This window comes from Tursiops truncatus, chromosome 1, assembly GCF_011762595.2.
Source record: "Tursiops truncatus isolate mTurTru1 chromosome 1, mTurTru1.mat.Y, whole genome shotgun sequence".
Taxonomy (NCBI): Eukaryota; Metazoa; Chordata; class Mammalia; order Artiodactyla; family Delphinidae; genus Tursiops; species Tursiops truncatus.
Window position 1 is genome coordinate 122,312,016 of NC_047034.1, and position 23,429 is coordinate 122,335,444.

The 23,429-nt window shown below is 36.3% G+C and overlaps 1 protein-coding gene across 1 annotated transcript in view; it reads left to right on the forward strand.

The window, feature by feature from the left end:
- The window catches only part of NEGR1 (neuronal growth regulator 1), a 913,167-nt gene that overhangs the window by 709,575 nt on the left and 180,163 nt on the right, over positions 1-23,429 (forward strand). Inside the window, exon 5 of the mRNA XM_019919185.3 lies at positions 8,028-8,148. Within this exon, the coding sequence (XP_019774744.1) occupies positions 8,028-8,148 (121 nt within the window). The remainder of the gene's footprint in view (positions 1-8,027; positions 8,149-23,429) is intronic.

Genomic DNA, 23,429 nt, shown 5'->3' on the forward strand with positions numbered 1-23,429 from the left:
CTAGTTTATTCACATTCTGAGAGATAAATATTAAGCTTTAAAAAATGTGCCATGACTTAAAGCATGACAATAAACATAATAGAGGCTTAAACAGCATATCTTAACTGATTAATACAACTAGAAAATTTTCCCCATGAGAAAAATAGTCCCAAGGATATTTTCATATTTTACAGGTAATCTATAGAAAGCATCTGAATTCTTCTAATCTGTGTTTTTTTTTTGGGGGGGGGGGGGAGGATTCACTAAAAAATAATTTTTATATCAGGAAATTTATAACAGCTTCAATATGAGAAGAATGCATTCAAATATTTAAGAATTTGAAGGTTTGTACGATGGACAACTTTTGTTACAGGATCATATGTGCTGGGAAAAGAGATGCCTTTAGAGAATCCCAACTTCACAGTTCTTGCAAACTTGTTCAGTGTATCCAAATCAATCACATACAGCTATAATTCAGCATGACTGACAACAGAGAAGAGAGCAAATCATGAATGAAGTCTAAAGAAAGAAAGTCTGGTGAACAGCTAGGAAAACAGTGAACCATTTAATTCCTATTGATACAGCTAGTGGCCCAATAAATCTCAGACATATTTTACAGTGGATGCATCACTGGAGTGAGCATTGCTGACTACAAGGGGACAGCTACTTCAGGCTGTAATTTCAGTAGTGCCGACCCTTGCCAAAAGCATGATATGAATGAATTCTGCCTAATCACGAACAAACTTCTCATTATATAACCCTTTCTCTCCTGTTCTTTTATCTACTTCTTCATGAGTCACAAATAACATAATCATCCATCCTTAAACGGCTTCTCACAGATGTATACTCATAACACAATATAAGATCATTCACACCACAATATTTTTGACTAATAAAAGCTTAGGTATATTCAACTCCCTTGAAAGGATTAAATATTACAATAGCGTTAAACCATGAGTTTAGGAAAAGAATCCCTTATGTTGTAATGTTAAACAATGCACAGATTTTTCTTTGAGGGTTTAGGGGACCAGTGCTAGGACCTTCACCAATGCCCCTAAAATCGGACTTACTACGCAGTTATAGATCTTAACTCTGGATTTTTTTTACAAAATATTTTACTTTTTACACACCTGTGTAAACATAAGGGAATTAGAGATCACAGCTTAGTACACTGTCATAATGAATATTGAATATTGAAGTTTAGTTTACATGCAAAATTCTTATCATTGTCATTCTTTTGAAAGAGAAAATGACCTCATCATATGCTTAACTGAATTAGTACATTGATTTTGTATATGCCCTAACACATGACATACCTCCACAGTTACACATCTTTCTAGAAGGGACACCTATGTGTTCCATACACTTTTGATGTTCTATCACATTGTTGAACCCAAGTCTCTTACTTCTTGGTCAATGAGACATAAGACAAGGTCTGCCACAAATGCATTACAAGGTAAATTTTTTTTGGTTAACTACAGTAAAAAAGGATAATGATGGAATTCTGGGAGAGTAAAAAGTGATATACTAGTCTAGCTTTGAATTAAATTAATCACATGCTTGCAGCACAAAGACAATGATTCAAAAAAAAAAACCAAAAAACAACAAAAAAACTTAGTTTCCTTTTCTATCTGTATCTTATCATGATTCTATGCTCTTAAAGGGAACATAGCTGTGATACCCTATTCACTTGTAATAATTCTGTTTAATAATAGCCAAAGATTTTATTGACTGCTCAGTGCAAAACACTAGGGTAAGCACTTTAAAAGAAGGGTTTTATGTTGTCTGTATAGCAACCTTATGAAGTAGGCACTATTTACAGACGCAAAAACTGGAGTTTAAAAGCGTTAAGTAACTCAGATGATAAATGTTAGAACCATTTTTTCTTGACTGCATAGCGGGGCCTTTTTACTACACTGTTTTGCCACTGTGTAAATGTTTAAGGTCTTGGGGAAGCAGGAAGTACCTTACAAGCTGGATTATTTTCACTCCCTGTGAAAGCTGACCAGAGGTGTAATCAATGTGAAAGTCCTTTATGTCATGAAGACTATGATTTAACTATACTACAGTAGTTTGATTAAAAAAAAAAAAAAACTAACTAGATATATATATTTTTTAATTTTCTCTTAGCAAGAGCATGGAGTTCTTAGTTTTCTTTAAAATCAAATTAGTCCATAAGATAAGGGCATATGTGCTTCATAGAAATGTTTTATTGATCATGTGATCCATTTCTGTGAGATCTATGACAACCTTGGAAAGATTTTCATATATTTCCCACCCTGAGTTACAACCTATCTTCAAGGAAGAAATTTTTCAACTATCATCATCCTCACCTGTAACAGTAGTGTGTTGAGCAGGCACGTCTTACATGATGTGTTCTCTGGTAGGTACTGGAAACCTTAATTTTTTTTTTTTCAAAAACTGCATTTGACCAAGGCTGCCTTAATGTAGCTCACAAGTTTCAGAATCTAGACCAAGGTCAACATGCTTATTTACCACAGTGTTCTCCTATGTAGCTTCTCTAGGATGGATTTCTTCATGATTCACTTCTCATTATTATTTCTCACTCTTCTTTATTGTTGTAATTATTCAACATGGCACCTTTATCTTTGTCCATTATTTTGAGGTGGCAGGGTAGTGATCAAATTCTTTTGCCTTTGAAATTCTAAAGTTTCACTGAAGCAACTTCACTTCACTAAAGCTATTAAAGCAATTCTCCAATTCACTCTTTTTTTGATAATAAGACTTTGTACAAAACCAAAGCTCCCATTGAGGATGGCAAGAGAGGAAGAAGGTCTTTGTGGCTATTGTCATGTAACTAAGAAAACTTGAATCTGGATTAGGCTTGTTGGGTGCCAAGCGCAGAGGTTCTGTTGCTTGTACCTGCAGAGCCTGGAGTTTTGAATGAAGAACATTTAATTATCTTCATCCTGAAATGACTGGCTAAACAATAAAAGGAAATAATCCCACTGAGTAGATGAAAAGGGAAGACTCATTTTTTTTATGAGCATCTAATCACACAGGTGTTAAATATCCCTTCTTGACCCTTTCACTGTTGACCTTCCCCAACATCTGTCCTTTGCCATTCCCCACATCTGTCCAATAACATTCGTCTGAAATTGATTTTTTTTCACTGTGCAATTGTTTCAGCTCACAACCATATACAATTTGATACAAGGGCGGGATGCCTAAATTTCAGCATTGCACATAAATCAGTCTATTCCAAAGGATGCCTTTGTACTTATGAATTTGAGGGGCCCAAGTAATCACCTTCTTTGCTGCTTTGGTGTAATTAAAAGAAGTTACATCTGAGTAGAATAAAAAAACTATCTCCGTGGAAGGAAAAACAGTTCCAGAAATAAAAATGCCTATAGTGAAGGTGAAAGAAGTAAGCCCTGCGAGCAACCACTCAGGTTTTACCATTTGATTGTCTTTTCTAGGAAGAGCCCAATATGATTTCCTAAAACATGGAACATTCCCGTGGAAAATGAGTGTTTGGTACAACTTAACCAAGCATACATAAAATTCACTGTTACAGCTCCAGCTGGAGATTTAATTAGTCATAATTGTTATGAGGTATATATTTCTAGCAAACAAGTGACCCTATCCTTCTGATGCAAATAATTTCATCACATAAAACTCATTAGTCCATTATAGCTCATAAGCACACAGAAGTCTGTTGAACCAGTGATGACTGTTGACTTGAAAACTCATGTATCACATAATATAGGATGTGGAATAGACATTAGACATCTACTTTTCCAACTGTCCAGCATATCCAGAATATGTCCCAAGAATTATTAGACCCACAGAAACTCCAATATAAAATTTTCTATAATTCTGTGTGGTCTCATAAATTTGGAAAAGCTCCATACTATAAGAGATTCATAAGACATATATGGACATCATAGTCTCTAGGATGTGCTCTAGAAAAGAAACCTATTAGGTTTAATTAGACATTTCAGTGGCCATATAACTTTTATTTATACAAAGTAATGTGGTTCAGAATGGTGTAAACTTGGAATTTCACTAAAAATGTCTTCTCACTGCTAGTTAACTAAAATGAGTTGACTCAGGTCCAATGTGACCAATGATCTATTTAATTAAATTTTCTCTCAATTCCTGCCTTTTCTGTGGATTGGCCAATGATTTTCTACAACAGCTTCCTAGCTGTTCCGCCTGTTTCCTCTTCTGCCTCTATGCAGAACATGTTCCATACATTGGCCAAAAAATCTGCATAAAATGTTAATCAAACCACGTCCCACCTCTGCTCAAAATCTCCAAAACCTCATCTTCTTACAATAAAATTCAAAGGCTTTACCATGGGCTACCGGACCCTCCGAATCTGAGTTCCAGCTACCCACCCAACCTTCTCTTCTGGATTCTTCCTCTCACCTGCTCAAGTCATGTTGACCATTTTGCTGCTTCTCAAACTTGTTGAGCATGTTTCTACCTCAATGGTCTCAACTCAGGGTCTTTGACTTTTCTGTTTCCTCTTATTTTAATAGTTTCCTACAAATAACCACATGATTCCTTTCCTCATATCATTTAATTCTCTGCTCAAATATTGCCTTATCAATAAGGAGCTCTGTAACTGCACCATATAAAATAACCCACTTTGCATTCATTTTTCTTTTACCCTGCTCAGTTTCCATCTTAGTTCATATGGCTCTTGTACTGTGTATTTATGTATTTACTGTTTGCATATTCATGTACATGCACACACACATACAAAGTCAAGAATATTAGCCCTGTGAGGCCAGGGATGTTACTTTTTCATTAATGTAGTCCCCAGTAAAAATACTTGTTGAATTGATGAAGGAATGAAGAATAAATAAGTGGATGAATCCTCTTCCTCTTGAATAGTCATTTTCAGAAGAGGCAAAATAATAGCATAAGGGTTCATTCATGTCCCCAAGAAAAATCAGTACAGCTTTCAAGTTCAAGTTTATAATTTTAGCCTCAAAATGAAATCTACTTAAGACTCCTCTCTAACACATAAAATGCTCTTAGGCCTTTTTCTTATTCACAAGTGTTAATTCCTGTTTTGTTCTTTATCTAGGCTTCCATATGTCATTTTAGTATCTCTCCATTTTCCATGTCCTTCACAACGGCCTGTGAACCCCCTAGACAACATGATCATGCCCCTTTAACTTGTATGGTACCTAGTGCTGAGCCATATGCACACTGTACTGCATAATAGCCTTTTAATGACAAATTAGATTTTTATTTCGTTTCATTATGCCTGAGTTTTCAGGCAATGTTCCGGATTTCATGGTTTTGTTTGTAATGAGTCATGGCCCCATTGACAAACAAGGAGTAATTAAACTAACCAGGTTATCAATAGAAGCTTGTGATGGATCTCCTGTTGCATATGTTATTTCATCTTCAATAATAGTTGGATATCATAAAAGATTATGGCCTCTTAGTGTGACAGACAGAGAGAAAGAGATGAAAGCCTGTGAGAACAAGAGTAAAAATATAATCTTACTTATACTTCTCACAAGCAAAAGAGTATCATATTAATTGACAATAAGAGGGTTTTCATTTATGAATATCTTTTGTAATTTTATTGCCTTATAAGGGGAGGATGTGAATCTTTGCTTAACAAAGAAAGTTAAAATTTATCAAATGGTTCCTTATATTGAGTTAGAGATATGCATGTGTTTGTATTTGTGTATTTATAAATGTGTGTATGTGTATTATCTCATAACATTTTCTTATTCAAACTTCTCTGGTAATCATTTTTTATTATTTTTCACCAAGTTATTAGCAAGCACTTTTATAAAAATATTTATTTGCAAGTTTTTTTCCAATTGAACCTTTACTATTAAGAATAAGAATCTCACAGAGAAATAGAGGTGCTATAATTTCAAAGTGAAGTATCACCCTTAACAGAAAATGATTACTCTGCTCAGGTATTTTTAAAATGAAAGGCAATATTCTGTTGTAAGAGTGTTTACAGTTTTCACTTTCACTGCATATTGAAAAATCATTAAACTCTGTACTTTTTTTATTGCTTTCTAAAGAAACTTAAAATAAATCCAAAGTGCACACTTACTCAGATCTTTTGTCTGAATGAATTAGTATTTGCACCTTCTAGGTTCCTGTTGTATTGAGCTGTTTCCCATAGTGTTATTTGAAATATGTACTATGTTAAATGTAAATTGGTAGGAAAGAAAATATTTATGGAAAATGACATGCATATAAAACTAGAAGATAGCATAGGAGAAAATCTAGATGACCTTGGGATTGGTGATGACTTTTTAGATACAATACCAAAAGCACAATTCATGGAAGAGATAGTTGATAAGTTGAACTTCGTTAAAATGAGAAGTTTTGACTCTGTGAAACACAATATCAAGAAAATAAAAAGACAAGCCACAGACTGAGAGAAAATATTTGCAAAATACACTTCTGATAAAGTGTATTCTGATACACTTCTGTATGATGTGCACCCAATATGGGAAGGGCAGTATGCTGCTGAATTCACTGATTCAAATTCTAATCACATTAGAAATACCCTCACAGTCACACCCAGAAATAATGTTTAGCAAATATCTGAATGCTCTATGACCCAATCAAGTTGTCGCAAAATTAACCATCACACTCTGTCTCCTGCTACTGCCCCTTCTTTCTCTTTGCTTCAGTCACACTGATCTCCTTGCTATTTCTCAACTGAACCAGGCTTGCTTCAGCCTCAGAGCCTTACTACAAGCTGTTTCCTCTACCAGTAAGGCTCTTTCTCCAGATACTCACATAGCAAACTCGCTCATCTACATCATCTTTGCTTAAATCTTTCCTTGTCAATGAGTCCTACTCAGATTAGCTTTTATAAAATTGCAACCCATTCCTTGCTCTAATTCTTCTTACTTTGCTCTAATGCTTTTTTTTTACGATATTTCTTCTAACATTTTATTTAAATTATTTATTTTATTTACTGCTGATACTCTGTCTCCTCATTCACCCCCACCCCTACCCCTAACCCCCACCCCACCCCCGTCTAGAATGTAAGCTTTATCATGTCAGGGAGTTTAACTGCTTGTGCCTTGAGAAAGGCCTGGTATGTATCAATGGCTCAATAACTATTTGATGAATAAAAGAAATGGCTATGCTATATATAATATATATATATATTATATATAATGAAGCTTTTTAAGCATCATTTTGTGCCGAGCACTGTGCTTTGACCTCTGAATATGCAGAGATGAATCAGATATTTACCCTGTCTTTAGGCAGTGACAAAGACGCCTGGCATACCCATAAATAATTACAATACAAGATAGAAAGTGTGTTGTATGAGAGATTTAGATAAACTACTCAAAGGGGAAAGGTATTTCCAGCCAGAGCAGCAGGGGAGAGTATAGAAATGGTGACCCCTAAATTTGGGTCTTGGATCTGTAGAAATGGTGAAGAATAGCATTCTAGGTAGAAGGAACCACATTTAAAAAAATCACTAATGTGCTAAAGCATAGGGAGTAGGGAAAACCACAGAGTATGGAAAGAACTCAGACTTTGAGTCAACATGTCTGACGTCAAATCCAAACTCTGAAGCTAAGTAGCTGTGTGACCTTAGACAAATTATTTAACCTCTCTGAGTTTCAGTTCTCACATCTGTAAAATTGGGATAATGCCATCTCGCCTAGAGTATTCTGTGAGGAAATCATGAACATAAAGCACCAAACCCCCTGACTTACTCCCAGCCATCACTCAGTGAATAAGAGCTATTATTGGAGTGTAGTTTGACTGGAGTACAGATGAAATGTTCCCCTCAACAATGCCATTTTCCAATAGCAAGCAAGGCCAAAATGTATTGCATTTACTCTGCACTCCCTGGGAACATTCATCTATTGTCCAACTTGAAAAATGAAGCTGAAAATGACTAGTTTCGTAAGAGAAGCATAAAACACTGAAAATGTGATGCATTGGCCTATCAGATGTAAGATTACTTTGAATATAGAAGGAATAAAACTATGTGTGCTCTATATTTTGGTTGAAGATTATTTTAACTTATCCGCAGTTTCTTTCTTTCTTTGTTTCTTTTTCAGTTGCTCCTACGATTCAGGAAATTAAATCTGGCACTGTGGCCCCGGGACGCAGCGGATTGATAAGATGTGAAGGTGCGGGTGTGCCGCCTCCGGCCTTTGAATGGTACAAAGGAGAGAAGAAGTAAGGACCTTGTGATTATTACTCTGTTTCAAGCACTTTGAGCTAATGTGTTTGTGTTTCAGATATTTACTTTAAGCAGTTTCCTTAACTGGCTTGAATGATTCTCAGCAGCCTTTTCTCGGGCAGGCAAACTGAAGAGGCCCACGTGGTGGGGATGAGTAGCTAACAGCATCCAGAAGAAATGTCCACTTTGGTTTATATGATCTCAGAAATGCCTTCAAATCCCCCATCACTGGTGCATTTCGTTTCTTTCCCTCCCTTCTGAGCCAGCACACCATTGCTCTTGCCGGCAACCATGTTTACTTGGGAAATAAACCAGCTCTTAAAGGACTTGGGCACAGTTTCCATGAGAGCACTCCAAAAGCAATAGGAGCTGTGGACTCCACCTGGCTTCCTTGATAATCCTCAACCCTTTGACCTGCTTCCCTCTCCCACAAGTCATTTTAACATTTTCTTTCATAGAATGTGGCATTTAAGTATTCTATCACTAAAGGGACTGTAGAGGGATAAAATACATGGTTGAATGACTAACCAAGGGGATTTGAGGACTACTCTAACTTCAGAGGAGCTTGGGGAGCTTCAGAAAGCCTTAGCAAGAGCTGTTGAACAAGAGAAGACAGAACTTGATGACTTCCTCTTTACTTTCAACCAGTGGGCTCAGTCAGATCTCTTCACCTGCTCTTATCAAGCCATCAAAGAAGAATAGGCCCCCCTGGGTAAAATGGCAGATGTAATGCAGAGGGGAGGGTATTATCTATAATATATATTTTTTTGCTTCAAAACTAGGGAAGGGATGTATTCAAGAAAATGTTAGTTTGGACCATATGAACTTTCCATTTTTCAGTCAAAAAGGCTAAATGTTGGCAATCTCATACTATTCAACATATACGTATGGGGTTTATTTATTAGTGTCATGGCTCATAACTAATTACAGCTAAACGTCTGAACAGAAAACAGGTGAAATCACATAAGAACTTAGATGTTGCCACAATGGATGAGCATGGATGTGACATAAGCAGGTATTTTGTTTCTTAAACTGTAATCAAAAGAGGATTTATGGAAGATATTCTCTTTCAACATCAGGCTTAACAATAAAAGATATCCCCATAGCTATCTCATTTGTTTTGGATAACTGACAGTGGTTTTACCTAAAAATTTTCATAGTTGTTTTTTATGCAACCTATTCTACAATTTGGGCTGCTCAATTACTACTTCTTTTTACTAATTAATTAATGCTTTTACTAATTCTAAATCTTTGTATCTTCCTGGAAGCCCCTATATTTTTCTATACCTAGAATTAGATAAACTGGTCTGTGATCACCCTTGTCCCATGTTACAGGATTACATATCTGGCAATATAACATTTCTCAGATTCTGATAATCCAGGCTGGGAAGTCTTCAGTTTGTGAAGGTCTTTAGAGATAAACATCTGGGAGAGTGGTTCTCAGTCCTTTGAAAATTATGAAACCCTTTGTTCAAATGCAATCTTTTTTGGAAGACCAATATGTAATATCTGTGAAAGTAAAGGTGAATGGAGCCTCAGTTCCATCTGCTCTGAGCCTGCCCTTCCATTAGGATGTCCTTGCAGCCCCTCCTCTCCATCTCTGGTTCTCCGCAAAGCACAGTCTTAAAAATTGACTTAAATTATTTTACATATCTTTCAAAGTCACTTTTGAAACTGTGTCATACCTTTCTTAAAGGCTAACAAGCAGAATTATTGTTGGCAGCACAAGTGAGAACTCCTTTGCTAAAGTCCATTTTGTTTCTAATAATTTTTTTTGCTATACCTCTCTCTTCCCCTTTCCTAAATTCAGTGACCATTGTCAAAACAGGCAACAACAATCCTCAGCCCACTTTCTTGGCCTATAGCAAAGGTAGCAAAGAGCCAATTGGTGTCCACAGTCATAGCTTCAGTGATTTTTGTTTTTCCAAGTGGGGAGATGGACTATAGCTTTTATTAGATTTTCAAAGGAGTTTAGAATCACTGCTAAAAAAAGTAGATAGATTGCCCCCAGTCAGTGCCCCTCCCCAATACACTCACACGTGAGAAAATCTAGCCGCTATGAAAATCAAATGCACTTATCAAAGGCAAACATATTTTCACTTCAGAATGAAGTATACATTTATCGTTTGTTAGAGTTATATTTGAGGAAATATTCAAATTCTCAAATACCACTAGAATATATAAATTCCTCTTAAAATTATAGAAAAGCAAGTTTGAGTATATGCAGGGAGTAAGAGAGAGAAAAATTCTGCTTGCTGAATGATTGTTGTTACACTCACTAAGAGCATCTGCCGTGATATCTAAAGGGCCCAGGCCATTTAAAATATTTATTTCATCAAAATGAAAAACTATGTGTGGTTGGGAGTCCGCCTGCCGATGCAGGGGACACGGGTTCGTGCCCCGGTCCAGGAAGATCCCACATGCCATGGAGCGGCTGGGCCCGTGAGCCATGGCCACTGAGCCTGCGCTTCCGGAGCCTGTGCTCCTTAACGGGAGAGGCCACAACAGTGAGAGACCCACGTACCACAAAAAAAAAAAAAAAAAAAAGCAAAGAAAAACTATGTAATGAGCGCCTGATATTTAAAATTAACCCATTTTATTTTCACAACAAACCTATAAGATAGATACTACTCACCTTTTGCTGAAGAGAAACAAAAGCACAGTGTTTTTAAGTAATTTGCACAAGTCTATAGTTAGTGACAGAGCTGGGATTTGAGCCCAGGAAGTCTTGCAAATATTCATGCAGAGTCTGTGGATTTAACCCTTATGCTATGGCACCCAGTATTGTTCATGGGACCTCAGAGTCTATCAAAAATAATTTGAAATATCAATGTTAAATGCCAGGATAAATGCATTGCAGGTAATTTACAAGTTAGCAAAATAAAAGACTGCACGTACGAACACTCACTTATACTTTCCCAATTGGTTTCATCAAAGACACAGAAATAATGGATTCAAGGTAACCAGACAGAAAAGAAACAGATACACCATGTTTTCAAGTTGTTTTCTTGACCTCAAGGTCATTACCAGGAGCATGAGGCTGACAGAGACTGTCGGAGCAGAGCATAGTTTTTACAAGATCTTGAGTTTTATTTCCTAGAGATCTTTTATACTTGAGGTTTACAAAAAACATTCAGAAATAACTTACTCTCTTCACTTATACTTAAGGGGATGTTTATAAAAACTCATCTCGCTTAAATCAAGATCTTCAAAGCCAGATCTTCATTCAAATAAATATAAACAAATAAACACAAACACATAAACAAGAGGAAGTACCTGATCATCTCTAATCTTATCTCTGCGTATAGTTCTTCCACATCCTGTACAATCCGTTTCTGTGTGCTGGGAATAATATGCTTGAAAGCCTTTAAAAAAAAAAACCTGCAAAATGAAACACAATTTAAAGAAAAGAAAGAAACGTTACTGAGGATAAATCACTTTCCAGGACCTTTAAATTCTCTCTCATTTATTCTTCAGACCTCTGTGAGGTATGATTTATTATCCTCAATTTACTGATGGCAAAACGGAAACATAAGAGACTTAACCTGTCTAAGAGCACTCACTTAAAAGATGCTGTCGGGACACATTTTAGATTTGTCAACCCCTCAGCCCATGTTCTTTCCCTCGTATACATTGTCATTATTAGTTATCTATTGCGAAGTACAAATCAACCCAAAATTTAGCAGCTTAAAACAGTAAGCTTTTGTTAGCTCAGTGTCCGTGGGTCAGGAATCCAGGAGCAGTTAGCGGGATATGGCTCAGTGTCTTTGACTTAGTTCCTGTCAAATGTCACCTGGCGCTGATCCTCCGAAGGCTTGCCTAGGGCAGGAGGATCAGCTTCTGAGGTAGCTCGCTCACATGTCCTACAAGTTGGTGCCTGTTATTGACTGAAGGCCTCTGTTAATCACCATACAGACCTATAAATAGGGCTGCTAGACGTCTTCATGGCAACACAGTTGACTTTCCCCAGAACTAGTGATTCAAGAGAAACCATAGAAGCTGTTCATGATCTAGTCTCAGAAATCTCTATCTTTTCTGCAATATATTATTGGTTATAAAAGGTGACTCTATTCAAAAAGGGAGAGGTAATAGGGGAACATAAATATCAAGAGGTGAGAATCATCAGATGCCATCTTCAAAGATGGCTGTTACATTGTCTCCCTCATGGATGATGTAATTGTTTATATATTAGAAATATTAGCTATTTGACCTTTAGTCTATTGCACTGTTTGGGTAAGCATCATGAGAAAGACTAAAGTTATACACTTGTTATTAAGATATCACTTTGTATAAAATGGTCATTTTTTAACACTATATTCTCTTTCAGCATACCTGGCAGGGAAAATTCTAATAGGCTAAATTTTACTCTCTATATAAAAACATTTTAAGGATTGGGAAAACTAAAGTTCAGAGTTCAATTACACAGAGAACCAAAATTTTAAACTTTTTTTCTTAATAACAGAGGAGATTGATAAAAAGAAATACACTCCTTATATGCAGTGAAAGGACACTTCAGAATACGCTAAGTAAATAATGTTTTTGATAACATGAAATAAGTTCATCTATAGCTTGAGAACAGTACATTCACTTAGGATTAAGACCAAAAACATAACCTAAATTTTAATGGACTAACATTTAAATTGGTATTGCAAAAACATAGGTTTTGTATCACTTTGTGGAGATGGTATTACCATCTTGTCTTAGATCAGAATTTTATTATTTGCTTACTTAGTTGAATTCCCTCCTATTTTTTTTAGCTTTCCTCAAATCCAAGCCTGCAACCTAGAAAGACATGCCTTCTTATTTTTTATGATGAGTTTAACTGCTCCAATCTTATAAAATACTACATACTTTATTCACTTTGCCTATTTTTAGGTAAATGGACAATTGTAGCAATGTCTTTTTAGAGTTCTTTAATCACAACAGGGTTTCTCTCTTAATTCTCTGTTATGGTTTAAGGTAGGGATACAAATGTTACAAATAAGTAAATACAAATTTCATCCATAAGTGAAAAACAAATATGTTATAAAACATTAAAATGATCAATATATCAGTTAAAAAACAAACATGTATCTAAAAATTGAACATTTTATGATGAGAACTTATAATATTTTGACTTTTTAAGCAATGAATTTCAAATTTAGTCTATGAATTTTTGTCATTCTTTACAACAAATAACATGTCAGCACACCTCTCACTTCAGAATCCTGTTAATGGTTCAGTCTACACCACTGCTTCAGAGGAAATATGATGAGCATTACCTTATTGCCTATTGTAAAGGATTTATTATCTATGTGCATAAAACATGCATGCACATGTCACAAAATGTATACAGGTACCACTGAATGGACAGAAAAATGCCAAAATCAACCAGGTAGAGAATGCCAGGTTCACATTACACAGAAGTATGATGACCTTTTTCAATCAGGTTAGGTTTTCATTTTAGGGAATGATGATTTTTTACTATTGGCTTTACAGAGGTAAGGTGAACTTGAGAAATCATAGTGAAGTGGAGTGACCTTTCCTCTCTTTTTTCCTATTCTAGATTATTTACTACTGAATCATCTTGATGGGCCATAAATTTCATCTGAGTTATTCACTTTGATGAATGAATGTAAGAGGGAGGGTCTTCTTTCCTTCTTTTATTTTCAAGGGGACCAGAAAAATGAGTTAAAATATTTTTCTGTATCTTCTTTGCTGTTTTTTCATTTAATTTATGTGTGTCAAAGTTATGCATACATCACATTTGTATAACCCGTTATGATTTTCAAGCATTTTTATATACGGTAGTTTAACAAAATGTGCGCGTTTTTACATTGCACTTAAGCAGAGTCAACTCTTCAAGCTTTGGGTGCTACATAAGAGAGAAAATGAGAAAGAGATAAATATATAATAGTAACAATTTAAATGACATGGCCTTGCTACTCTAAAGATGTACAATAGGAGACATATTCCTTGCTAAAACTTCAATCATGCTTCATTCTCATTTGCCTCTGATAGTGTATCTCTCCATTCTAAGTGAGATTCTCAGGTGGAAAATGGGTATCTAATATAACATCGTTCTAAAACAAAAAGCAACTATTTCACCCAGTGCCCAACCATGGAGAATGATGTAAAGCAGTGGTCCACAACATTTTTGGAACATATATCCCTATGAGTAAAATTTGAAACTTAGCAAAACTAGCAATATATGCATACTTACTTGTAAATTATGTATATGCATTTCTGAACTGGTATATTGCTTACATTAAATGACCGACAACAGATAAAATTTAAAAGATGAGATACAGATGCAACATAAATGGACATTTTATTATTTTTTTCTCATACTCCAACAGATCACTTTGTACCCACCTTGAAGTACTTGCCCTCCATTTTGGAGACTCTTGTAAAGTACGTTAGTTTAAAGTAAAGACGTTTAGGGAATTGTCAAGGGCAGTTTTAATGACATGCAACTTTTACCCTACATGCTGACTTTGCAGTCTTACAACACATATTATGTAACTTAATGTACTAACTTACCCATTCCTTGCAAAATTCTAACTAGATTATGCCTGAGAAAAATGCTATCTCATAAAGGTAAAATAACTTGTTGAAGGGAAGTACAGAATGGGAAGTAAAATCTAATTTCAAGGAGAACTTGGGAGGTGATGGATATGTTTATGGTCTTGATATGGATGGTTTCACAGGTGTATAGTAATTTCCAAACTCATTGAGTTGTATATATAAAATATGTACAACTTCATATACATCAATTATACCTCAATAAAGTGATTTAAAAAACAATAAAAACCCTAACATATGTATAAAATGGATAACTGTATAAAAAATAAATAAAATAAAATACAAAAATTTTTAAAAAAAATTAATAAATCTTAAAAAAATCCTTAATTTTCTGACTCTTGTGTCAAGATATCTCTTTTCTAGATTTTATACCATATTTTTGATTATTAGGAAGAGACTAGAATTATAATTCTCTACACACACACACGCACATGCACACGCACATGCACACACCCCCTGCCCATCACCCCTTTCATCCTCTCATTTGCAAGGCCGTTATTATAAGAGTAGCAGTTACATATTTTGATTTAGAATGGTACTAGAAATAGCCTCATTGCCACCCCATGTTAAAAATGATCTTCCCTGATGACCTGAGATTTTACTCTTTCTCATTGGGCCCTTATCTGTGAGATAATCTGCAAAATTTGAAAAGGAAATAAATTCCTGTGTTGAAAGAACTTGCATTTCTAATGTTATCTCATTATTATGTATTTGCTTGTTTGTTTGTTAGTTTATTAATTTAATCCTGATGATATTTCACTCTTTTTTACAACCAAAGTCTTATCAATACAACTCCATCACCCCTGTGATGACTTGGTCATCCAAGGCCAAGATGATAAAGGGTAAATATCTGAAACAAATGGGAGCATCTCAATTACTGGGAACTGGAGAGCACATGTACATGTAAGACATAAATACATATTATTACATTGAAAACTTTAGGCCAGTCAGACAAAGTTGAAAGTGGACCAATTCCAGTTTGCATCTCCTGACTTAGAATTTACAACTTACAAAAATCACCAAAATGAAATAAGTACTAAGAAAACCCTAAGGGAATCCTAAGTCCTTGAAAGTACACAACCAGGGTCCATTCAACTCAAATCAGAGCATTAACAAGTGCTTCAGGGAAAAGGTAGCTTTTGTGCTGGGCACGAAAGAATGAATAGTATTTCCAAATATCGCAAGGGGTGAAGAATAATCATTAGCAAGAAAAGAACGCAGTCAATTCATCTGAGCATTGTGTGGAGAGTTTTTTATACTCTGGGGTACAGGATGTGAAATATGGTGTAATAGATGGTAGGTTTAGAAAGGTCTCTTAGGGCAAGACTTGAGGGATCTTAAATGTCATGATAAGACATTTGGGCTGGATTCCATAGGCATTGGGAAGCCATTGGAGGGCTTTGCAAGAATAGTAAAATGATCTACTCCCCATCTTCACAAAATGTTTCTGGAAGCAGTTGGGAGGAATGGGTGGGAAAGATAAAATATGGCTTAAACTAGGGTATTGGTTGTGCAGTTTAAAAGCAAGAGAGAGAAAAGGTAGTATTTGTATGTTTCAGTGTCTGATTAAATACAAGGAAAGGATAATTTGAAGGTAATTCCAAGAGTTTTCTATCTCAATAACAAGGTTGAATAGTGAAGTTATTAGCTGAGGCTGGGAGCACAGGAAAAGAGATTTGGAAGAGATCTGAGTGCTGAGTTTGGTTTGGGACATTCTGAAATCGGGTGTTAATACTGGATACACAGTCCACCAGCAAGCAGGATTTTGGTTGTGTTCTTAAAATTCATAGCGATATTTCCAAAATAAATATTTGATCTTATCACTTGGTCCTTGAATCCTTCAGTGGTTTCTTTTTTTTTTTTTTTGTGGTACATGGGCCTCTCACTCTTGCGGCCTCTCCCGTTGCGGAGCACAGGCTCCAGACGCGCAGGCTCAGCGGCCATGGCTCACGGGCCTAGCCACTCTGAGATATGTGGGATCTTCCCGGACCGGGGCACGAACCTGTGTCCCCTGCATTGGCAGGCGGACTCTCAACCACTGCGCCACCAGGGAAGCCCCAGTGGTTTCTGATTGTCCCTAGAATCAAGTCCTAACAGCACAGCATGGCATAGGAGGCCTTTGTGTTCTAGCACCTGTTGACCTCTCTGGCTATGAATCTTGCCATTCTGCTGTCTCACAATAGGGGTTTAGCCATCCTGAAATATTTAATTCCCAAGCTGTGACATGATCTCTGTCTTTCAAGCCTCTTCATATGTTGGCCGCTTTGCTTATAAGCCCCTTCCACATACCCCAACCCTGGCTACCTTTGACTGGCTGCCTTCCACTAGGCCTTTAGTCTCAATTCAGATGTCACCTTCTCTCAGAAAATACCCTGAACCTTTTCTCCTAGCAGAGGAAGCTCTCCAGATGTACTCCTATTTGCTCACCTCTGTCAAAGCACAAAGGTGCTGTGTTAACCCTCATGTTCACGGCATCTAACATGGTGTTTGGAACACACTCTGTTGCAAGAAAGCATTGTGGCCTTTTCATATTGATAAAGTAGAGCCATTCTTATTTTAATACACTTTCAAATTGATAAGAGAATATTAGTAGAATTGCATCATCCCCTTAGACTGAGGAACACTGTAAACCCAATGTGTGATTACAGAAGAGAAGCTGGTATATGTTGCTCAATTCTGACTTCCCAGGATTTCTTCTTTGTGAACGTGGTCTCTGCAAAGTGGTTGTGTTGGTATATTGTGGGATGAAATTTGACATTAAAATCATGGGCACATTGATATTAGAAAAGCAGTTCAAGCAGAGAGGAGAAATCTAGTCAAGGCCAGGTTGTCAGGGATACAGGACTCACTGCAGTCAGGGAGATTGACACCTGCACTGTAGCCTTTGTTTATTTGATGTAGGGTTAAAAGGCAATATCCTCCCTGTGCAAATCAATGTGTCACAAGTAAGGCAGCCCAAAGGTCTCTAATCTAAAATTATTAATTTCATTAAAATTCATAAAATAAATAAGACATACATTTTAAATAGGCTAATAAAGTCTAAAATCATTAAAATGTCCTAACATATTATAATAACATTAATTTATTCAAATGTACAACTAAAGATAGATACCCCTTGGGGCTAAGACAGCGATGCATGATATTCTTCAGTCTGTTCCTGGGAATAAATGATACATTGTTTTTGAGCCTTAAGTGCCAAGCAATACAGTAAACCAATAGGTTGCTATAGCAGCATGTTCACATAAATTTTCATTTCTCGCTGGTTTCTAGCAGTTCCTACTCCTCCCTCTTTTTACTTTTTTTTTTTAATTTACCTTGCACGTCTGTGAAAAGCCTAGATGAGGTTGATAATGTGCATGTAATTGATACTGAGTTTGGCACATCTTGAAATCATGATGCCATGATCCTTTCAGTCACTCTCCTAGATCTTTTCTTTAAAAATAATTTCCTGTAAGCTCAATATTTTAATATTTTCCTGCCCTCTGAGAGGAAATGTATCCGTTCTAAGAAACAGACCCTATCATTGAACAATAATAACACCTATCATATATCTAGTGCCTACTGCATTTGATATATATGTTTGTGTGTGTGTATATATATATATATATATATATATGCATAGATATTACATTTTATACATTTAAAAAACATTCTTACATCAACACTTTGAGATTGGCTTCATTTTTCCCATTTCACAGATGAAAAAACTAAGCATTAAAAAAAAGTAAAGACATAATTCATTCAGTAGAACATGCAATAATTACATACTGTGCAACTATTAAGTGCCCAGCGCTCTACTACATATTTAGAGTACAATGAATAACAAAACCAACCAGGATCCTTGACTGAATGGAGTTACACTCTAATGGGAAATATAGAACATAATCAAAAGTCACACAAATATATGAAAACTTACAACTGAAATGGTGTTACAAAGAGACGTATTTGATGTTATAATCATGATTTGACCAAGTCAGAGAGAACAAAGTAACTCCATAGCATCACTAGAATTTGGACTTTAGAGACAATTCTGGACTTAAAAATGTTGCATTCTTGACACTCTTCTAGGTTTTATTTTTTTCTGTCATTCTTGATATAGCATGCATATACACTGTGGGGAGAGATTTACTACCACCCAAATATTTAGTGAACCTAGGGGAAGAAAAACAAAAGAGAATTGATGCTGAAGGGGTGTGTGTGTGTGTGTGTGTGTGTGTGTGTGTGTGTGTGTGTGTGTCAAGGAAGGTAGCCTGAGGAGGGAGGTGAAAGCCCACTTCATGCTTCTCATCTTGGGACTGTGAGTAGTCTGAAAGGCTGACTCCATTGGAGGCTAAAGACACCTGCTGTAAGATGCTGCACTGATGGACAGAGTTAAGCCCATAATAGATGGTTAAAAGGCCTCGAGTCCAGGGAAATCTCCAGACAGCTGGCTGAACTGGACCCTACATTTTTGTTTGACTTTCTACCCCATTAGTTTCACCTTATGGATTGAACCTGGCTTTCCTGGCATGAATGCCACATAGCACTTTGTTATTTAGCTCCACTGGTTTTATTCCCTGGTTTAACTTGATTTCCTTCAACCAACCATGATTTCTGACTTGTCTCTCCAAACTCAAATACAATATCCTGGTTTCTACTTGGTGATCTGAATATATCAATTGCTACTTTGGGAGGATACCAATAGTCAGAAGACCTGGATTTGAATTTTGGTTCTACCACTTATCAGATGGTAGAAAATAAATTTACTTAATTTTTCTAAATTTTTTTTCTCATCTGTAAAATGGGACTAATAATGCTTACCTCCTAGGATTGCTATGAAGATTAGTTGTTATACATTTGAAAATGCTTAAATGTCAGTTTTCCACACTCTTAACACTAAACTTTTTTTGTACAATGTTGAAATTTTTATGTTAGATTACTTCAGTCATAAATGTGTTGAGAATAGCTAACATTTTCTACATACATAAAGCATTCCTGCTCACACTGAAAAGACTAGAAATACAGTCATGAATTCAAAGCCAAATATATACCTAAGCTGGAACTTTATCACTGAGAGAGGCATTATAAGGTGTGTTGTGCAAGGACCTATATGCCACCTCAGTGTCATCTTCAGATTTTCAGGTATAGCTAAGGCCCTTTAGATAGTAACTGTGTCATATTTGTCTTTTTTCCTTTGGTTCCTAAATCAAGTATAAGAGGCATTTACTCATCATTTGATAACTAAATTAAAATTCATTTCCATTAAGACCATACCAGAGTTCTTACTATTACCCATGACTTTTTCTAAAGCTCTTTTTTTTGAGTTATATCTTTAGTTCATACTACTTCTTGGAACTCCCACAAGCCTGAAATCTAATGCTGGAAGTAACTTTCCTTTTCTTTGTAAATATAACTCTTATGACTCCAGAACTACTTACCTTCCCCTACTGTCTTCCATCTTTCCTATGCTACCACCCAAATATCAATTAATAAGACTGTATTCATCTTATCCAGTTGTACAACATGATATATTATTATCCTGTTCTTTTGCAAATCTAGTCTGATAAAAGATCTATTATCATTCAAGAACACCTCTCCCACTCTGATTTCAAGTTATTTTAATACAGTGTTGTTGTCTGACACACACATGTTTCCTATACCAACAATGAAGTTTTTCTGTGACTATTTGCACCTGAAAGTTTGTTTATCTAGAAATATCTATTGTTACTCCTGATCTGGGAAAGCAGATAATAAACAATAGTCCCAAAATGTGTAGTGAGGCTGGATTTATATAGAAAATGAATGAGGTCAGGTTTAGCTGCTCCATTTATTTTTGCACCCTCAACAATCAGTGCCAATGGCTATGTGGTCAGTTCTGCTGTTGTTATGTTGTGGCCATCCTAGATAGCTACTGCCTAAGAGAGGTTATGATTGTGAAGCTTGTTAACATTTCATGTGTCAGAAATAGAAGTACCATCATTATTAGTATGTTTTCCACGTGGTGCTTCTGACTGACACTAAAAAATGTAAAGAACTATTCTAATTCAGAGCTAGTTCGTTGGTCAGGTTATGTCAGTTATGAGTTGGCTGCATCTGCTGGCAAAGCAAATAGCTTGCAGTGCACGGATTTATGAGACATTAGCAAAAGACAGAAGAAAGAAGAGGGAGGGCAATGGTATTCAGTATGTGTCCTAGTCCATTTGAGCTACTATAACAAAATACCACAGACTGAGTAGTTTATAAACAAAAGAAATTTATCTCACAGTTCTGGAGGCTAAAAGTCCAAGATCAGGGTGCCAGCATGGTCCAGTGAGAGTCCTCTTTTGGGTCCCAGACTTTTCATTGTATCCTCGTATGGCAGAAGAAGCTAGGGATCTCTCTGGAGCCTCTTTTATAAAGTACTCATCTCAACCATGAAGCTTCCACCTTCATGACTTTTAAGCACCTCACAAAGACCCCATCTACTAACCCCATTGTCTTTGGGACTTAGGATTTTAATGTATGAATTTTGGGAGGACACAGTCAGATCATAGTGGTTTGGAACAAATTCCTATTGGAGGCAGAGGGTAGAGGACAGCAGAGTCCACAGTAATAGAAGAATCTTATATACATGGGGTCCACTGAATGGTAAAAATGCAAAAAATAGAAACGACCAGGCATTTCTAAGCAACCACTATATGTTTCTGATCTCCTGCTGAGGAAAGGAATGCCATATTTCATTCCTAGCTTATTAGAATTTGTTTCTCTCTTTTTGAGGGTAGGGGCTATAAGAAAACATCTCTCATTCTATAATCTCAGTCAGTATAAGAACCATTCTTTTATAACTTGAAAGAGTTAAGTATTTAGGAAAAGAGAGAATGAACTCCTAAAAAGGCAATATTCTGGATTTAGTTCCCTGGTTTCATTGCAAGGTGTGTTGTTAACTATTGCTTGAGTTGTCACTTTCAGATTTCACATCACTGATGCAAGGAAGTCTGGTTTCAAGCAAGTCTGGGATAAATATGAAAAATCCGGTGGGATGAGGGTCATCCTGTGAATAGGCTCATGTGCACATGCCTGAAGCCTGTCAAGGATTTTCTTTAACACAGAATAACAATTCAGTTTGTCAAATACATGTTTGATAAAAAAAAGAATGATTTTCTTTTCAGAAAATATAATTATATCCAAACATATTAGTATAAGTCTGTTTCATAAAAAAAAGCGTCATCAGTTAAAGAGCTCTTTTCTTATTTGTTTTTAGTCAAGGAGTGAAATTACATTAGGGTCATACATGATGGGATTTCTAGGCATGGTTCAATTGTTTTGTATCTAATACCTAAGGGTAGACGTATTCATCTTAAAAGGGTCCCCACAGTGACTAAACCACCCGCTGTTGTAAACACCTGTTTATATATCTGATTCTTCTTGAAAGATCTTCAAAGATCATGTGTTGTCCAGCTTAACCCCTAATCACCTAATATAGAACTCATCTTTGTAGTAAGTAATGACTATTTTCAGAATTGGTTTAAATAGCTGAGAAACCCTCCATCTACCACTACCCCCAGGATCTCTGTAGGAAAATCACAGAAATACACCTTCCAAAGATATACATCATCTCAGAAGTCTCTCTCCCTCAATGTCAGCTTTGGAAATGCTGCCCCAGTCATCTACCAGGTGAAGACAGGTTCTTAAATGGTGCTTGATGAGTCAGTACTTCTAAAACTCCCAACTATGGATGAAAGGAAGCTTTGGACTCTTCCGGTCATCTCAGAGAGATAACGTCCTCTAGAGGAAGAACATTCCCCCAGAGAAGATGCTTTCCTTTTTTCATTGACCATAATCACCTGCCAGGCTGATCGCAGCAGCAGGAGTTGCTGCTGCTAAAGTGTGACTGATGTGCCACTTTGGTAAGAATTCACATAACACTGCTGGACACGGGCCAGGAATGGGTCTGCATGCACAGAGCATGGATGCACTGCATGATTTAGCACCATCTGGGGCTTGCCTTCAGACACGTTAAAGGGCAGAGAATTGGAACCCAACTCAGAACGACAGCCATAAGGAACATAAGCAAACAGTGCTGTGAAGTAACTGATTACACTCCCTTGATATTTCCTCCCCAGAGCCTAGCCAAATGAACACCCTAACTAATCTTTTCTCAATTCTTTAGTAGCAAAATGAATCTTGGTTTTGGGAGATGGGGCACAAAAGGGGTTTAATAGTCTTGGGAGTTGCTGAGTCCTCTGGAGAATGTAGCCATAGCAGAGACATGGGCAAATTGATTTAAGCCATAATGCTGAAGCTTGCAGGACAATGAAACTGTGAATTTTTATACATAACATATACTAATTGGTTAAAAATAAATGTATTGATGTGATGCAGAAAAGTAGGGAATAACCATTGTGGGATTTTAGCATAAATATTGATAGATTTGCAATATGAGACAGATGACTAAATGCTGTCATATCCTTGATATTTGATAACCTGTTTTCTTGTGTCAGAGTTGGAGGTCATTAGGTTTATTGCTCAAGTTAGAGTTTTTTAATATTTATTCAACTCAACGTTTTATTAATCTGATTAAAGTTTGAGATTTGGATAAGCCAAATTCAGCTATTACATGAAATACAAATAATTCCCAGATGATCAAGCATGGTTGCTTATTTTAATCTGCATTTAACTACAGTATATTTTATCTAAATTCAGATGCAAGTCACATAACATAATGCAAAGGTGTTCAACCTAAACTCTCAGGGGA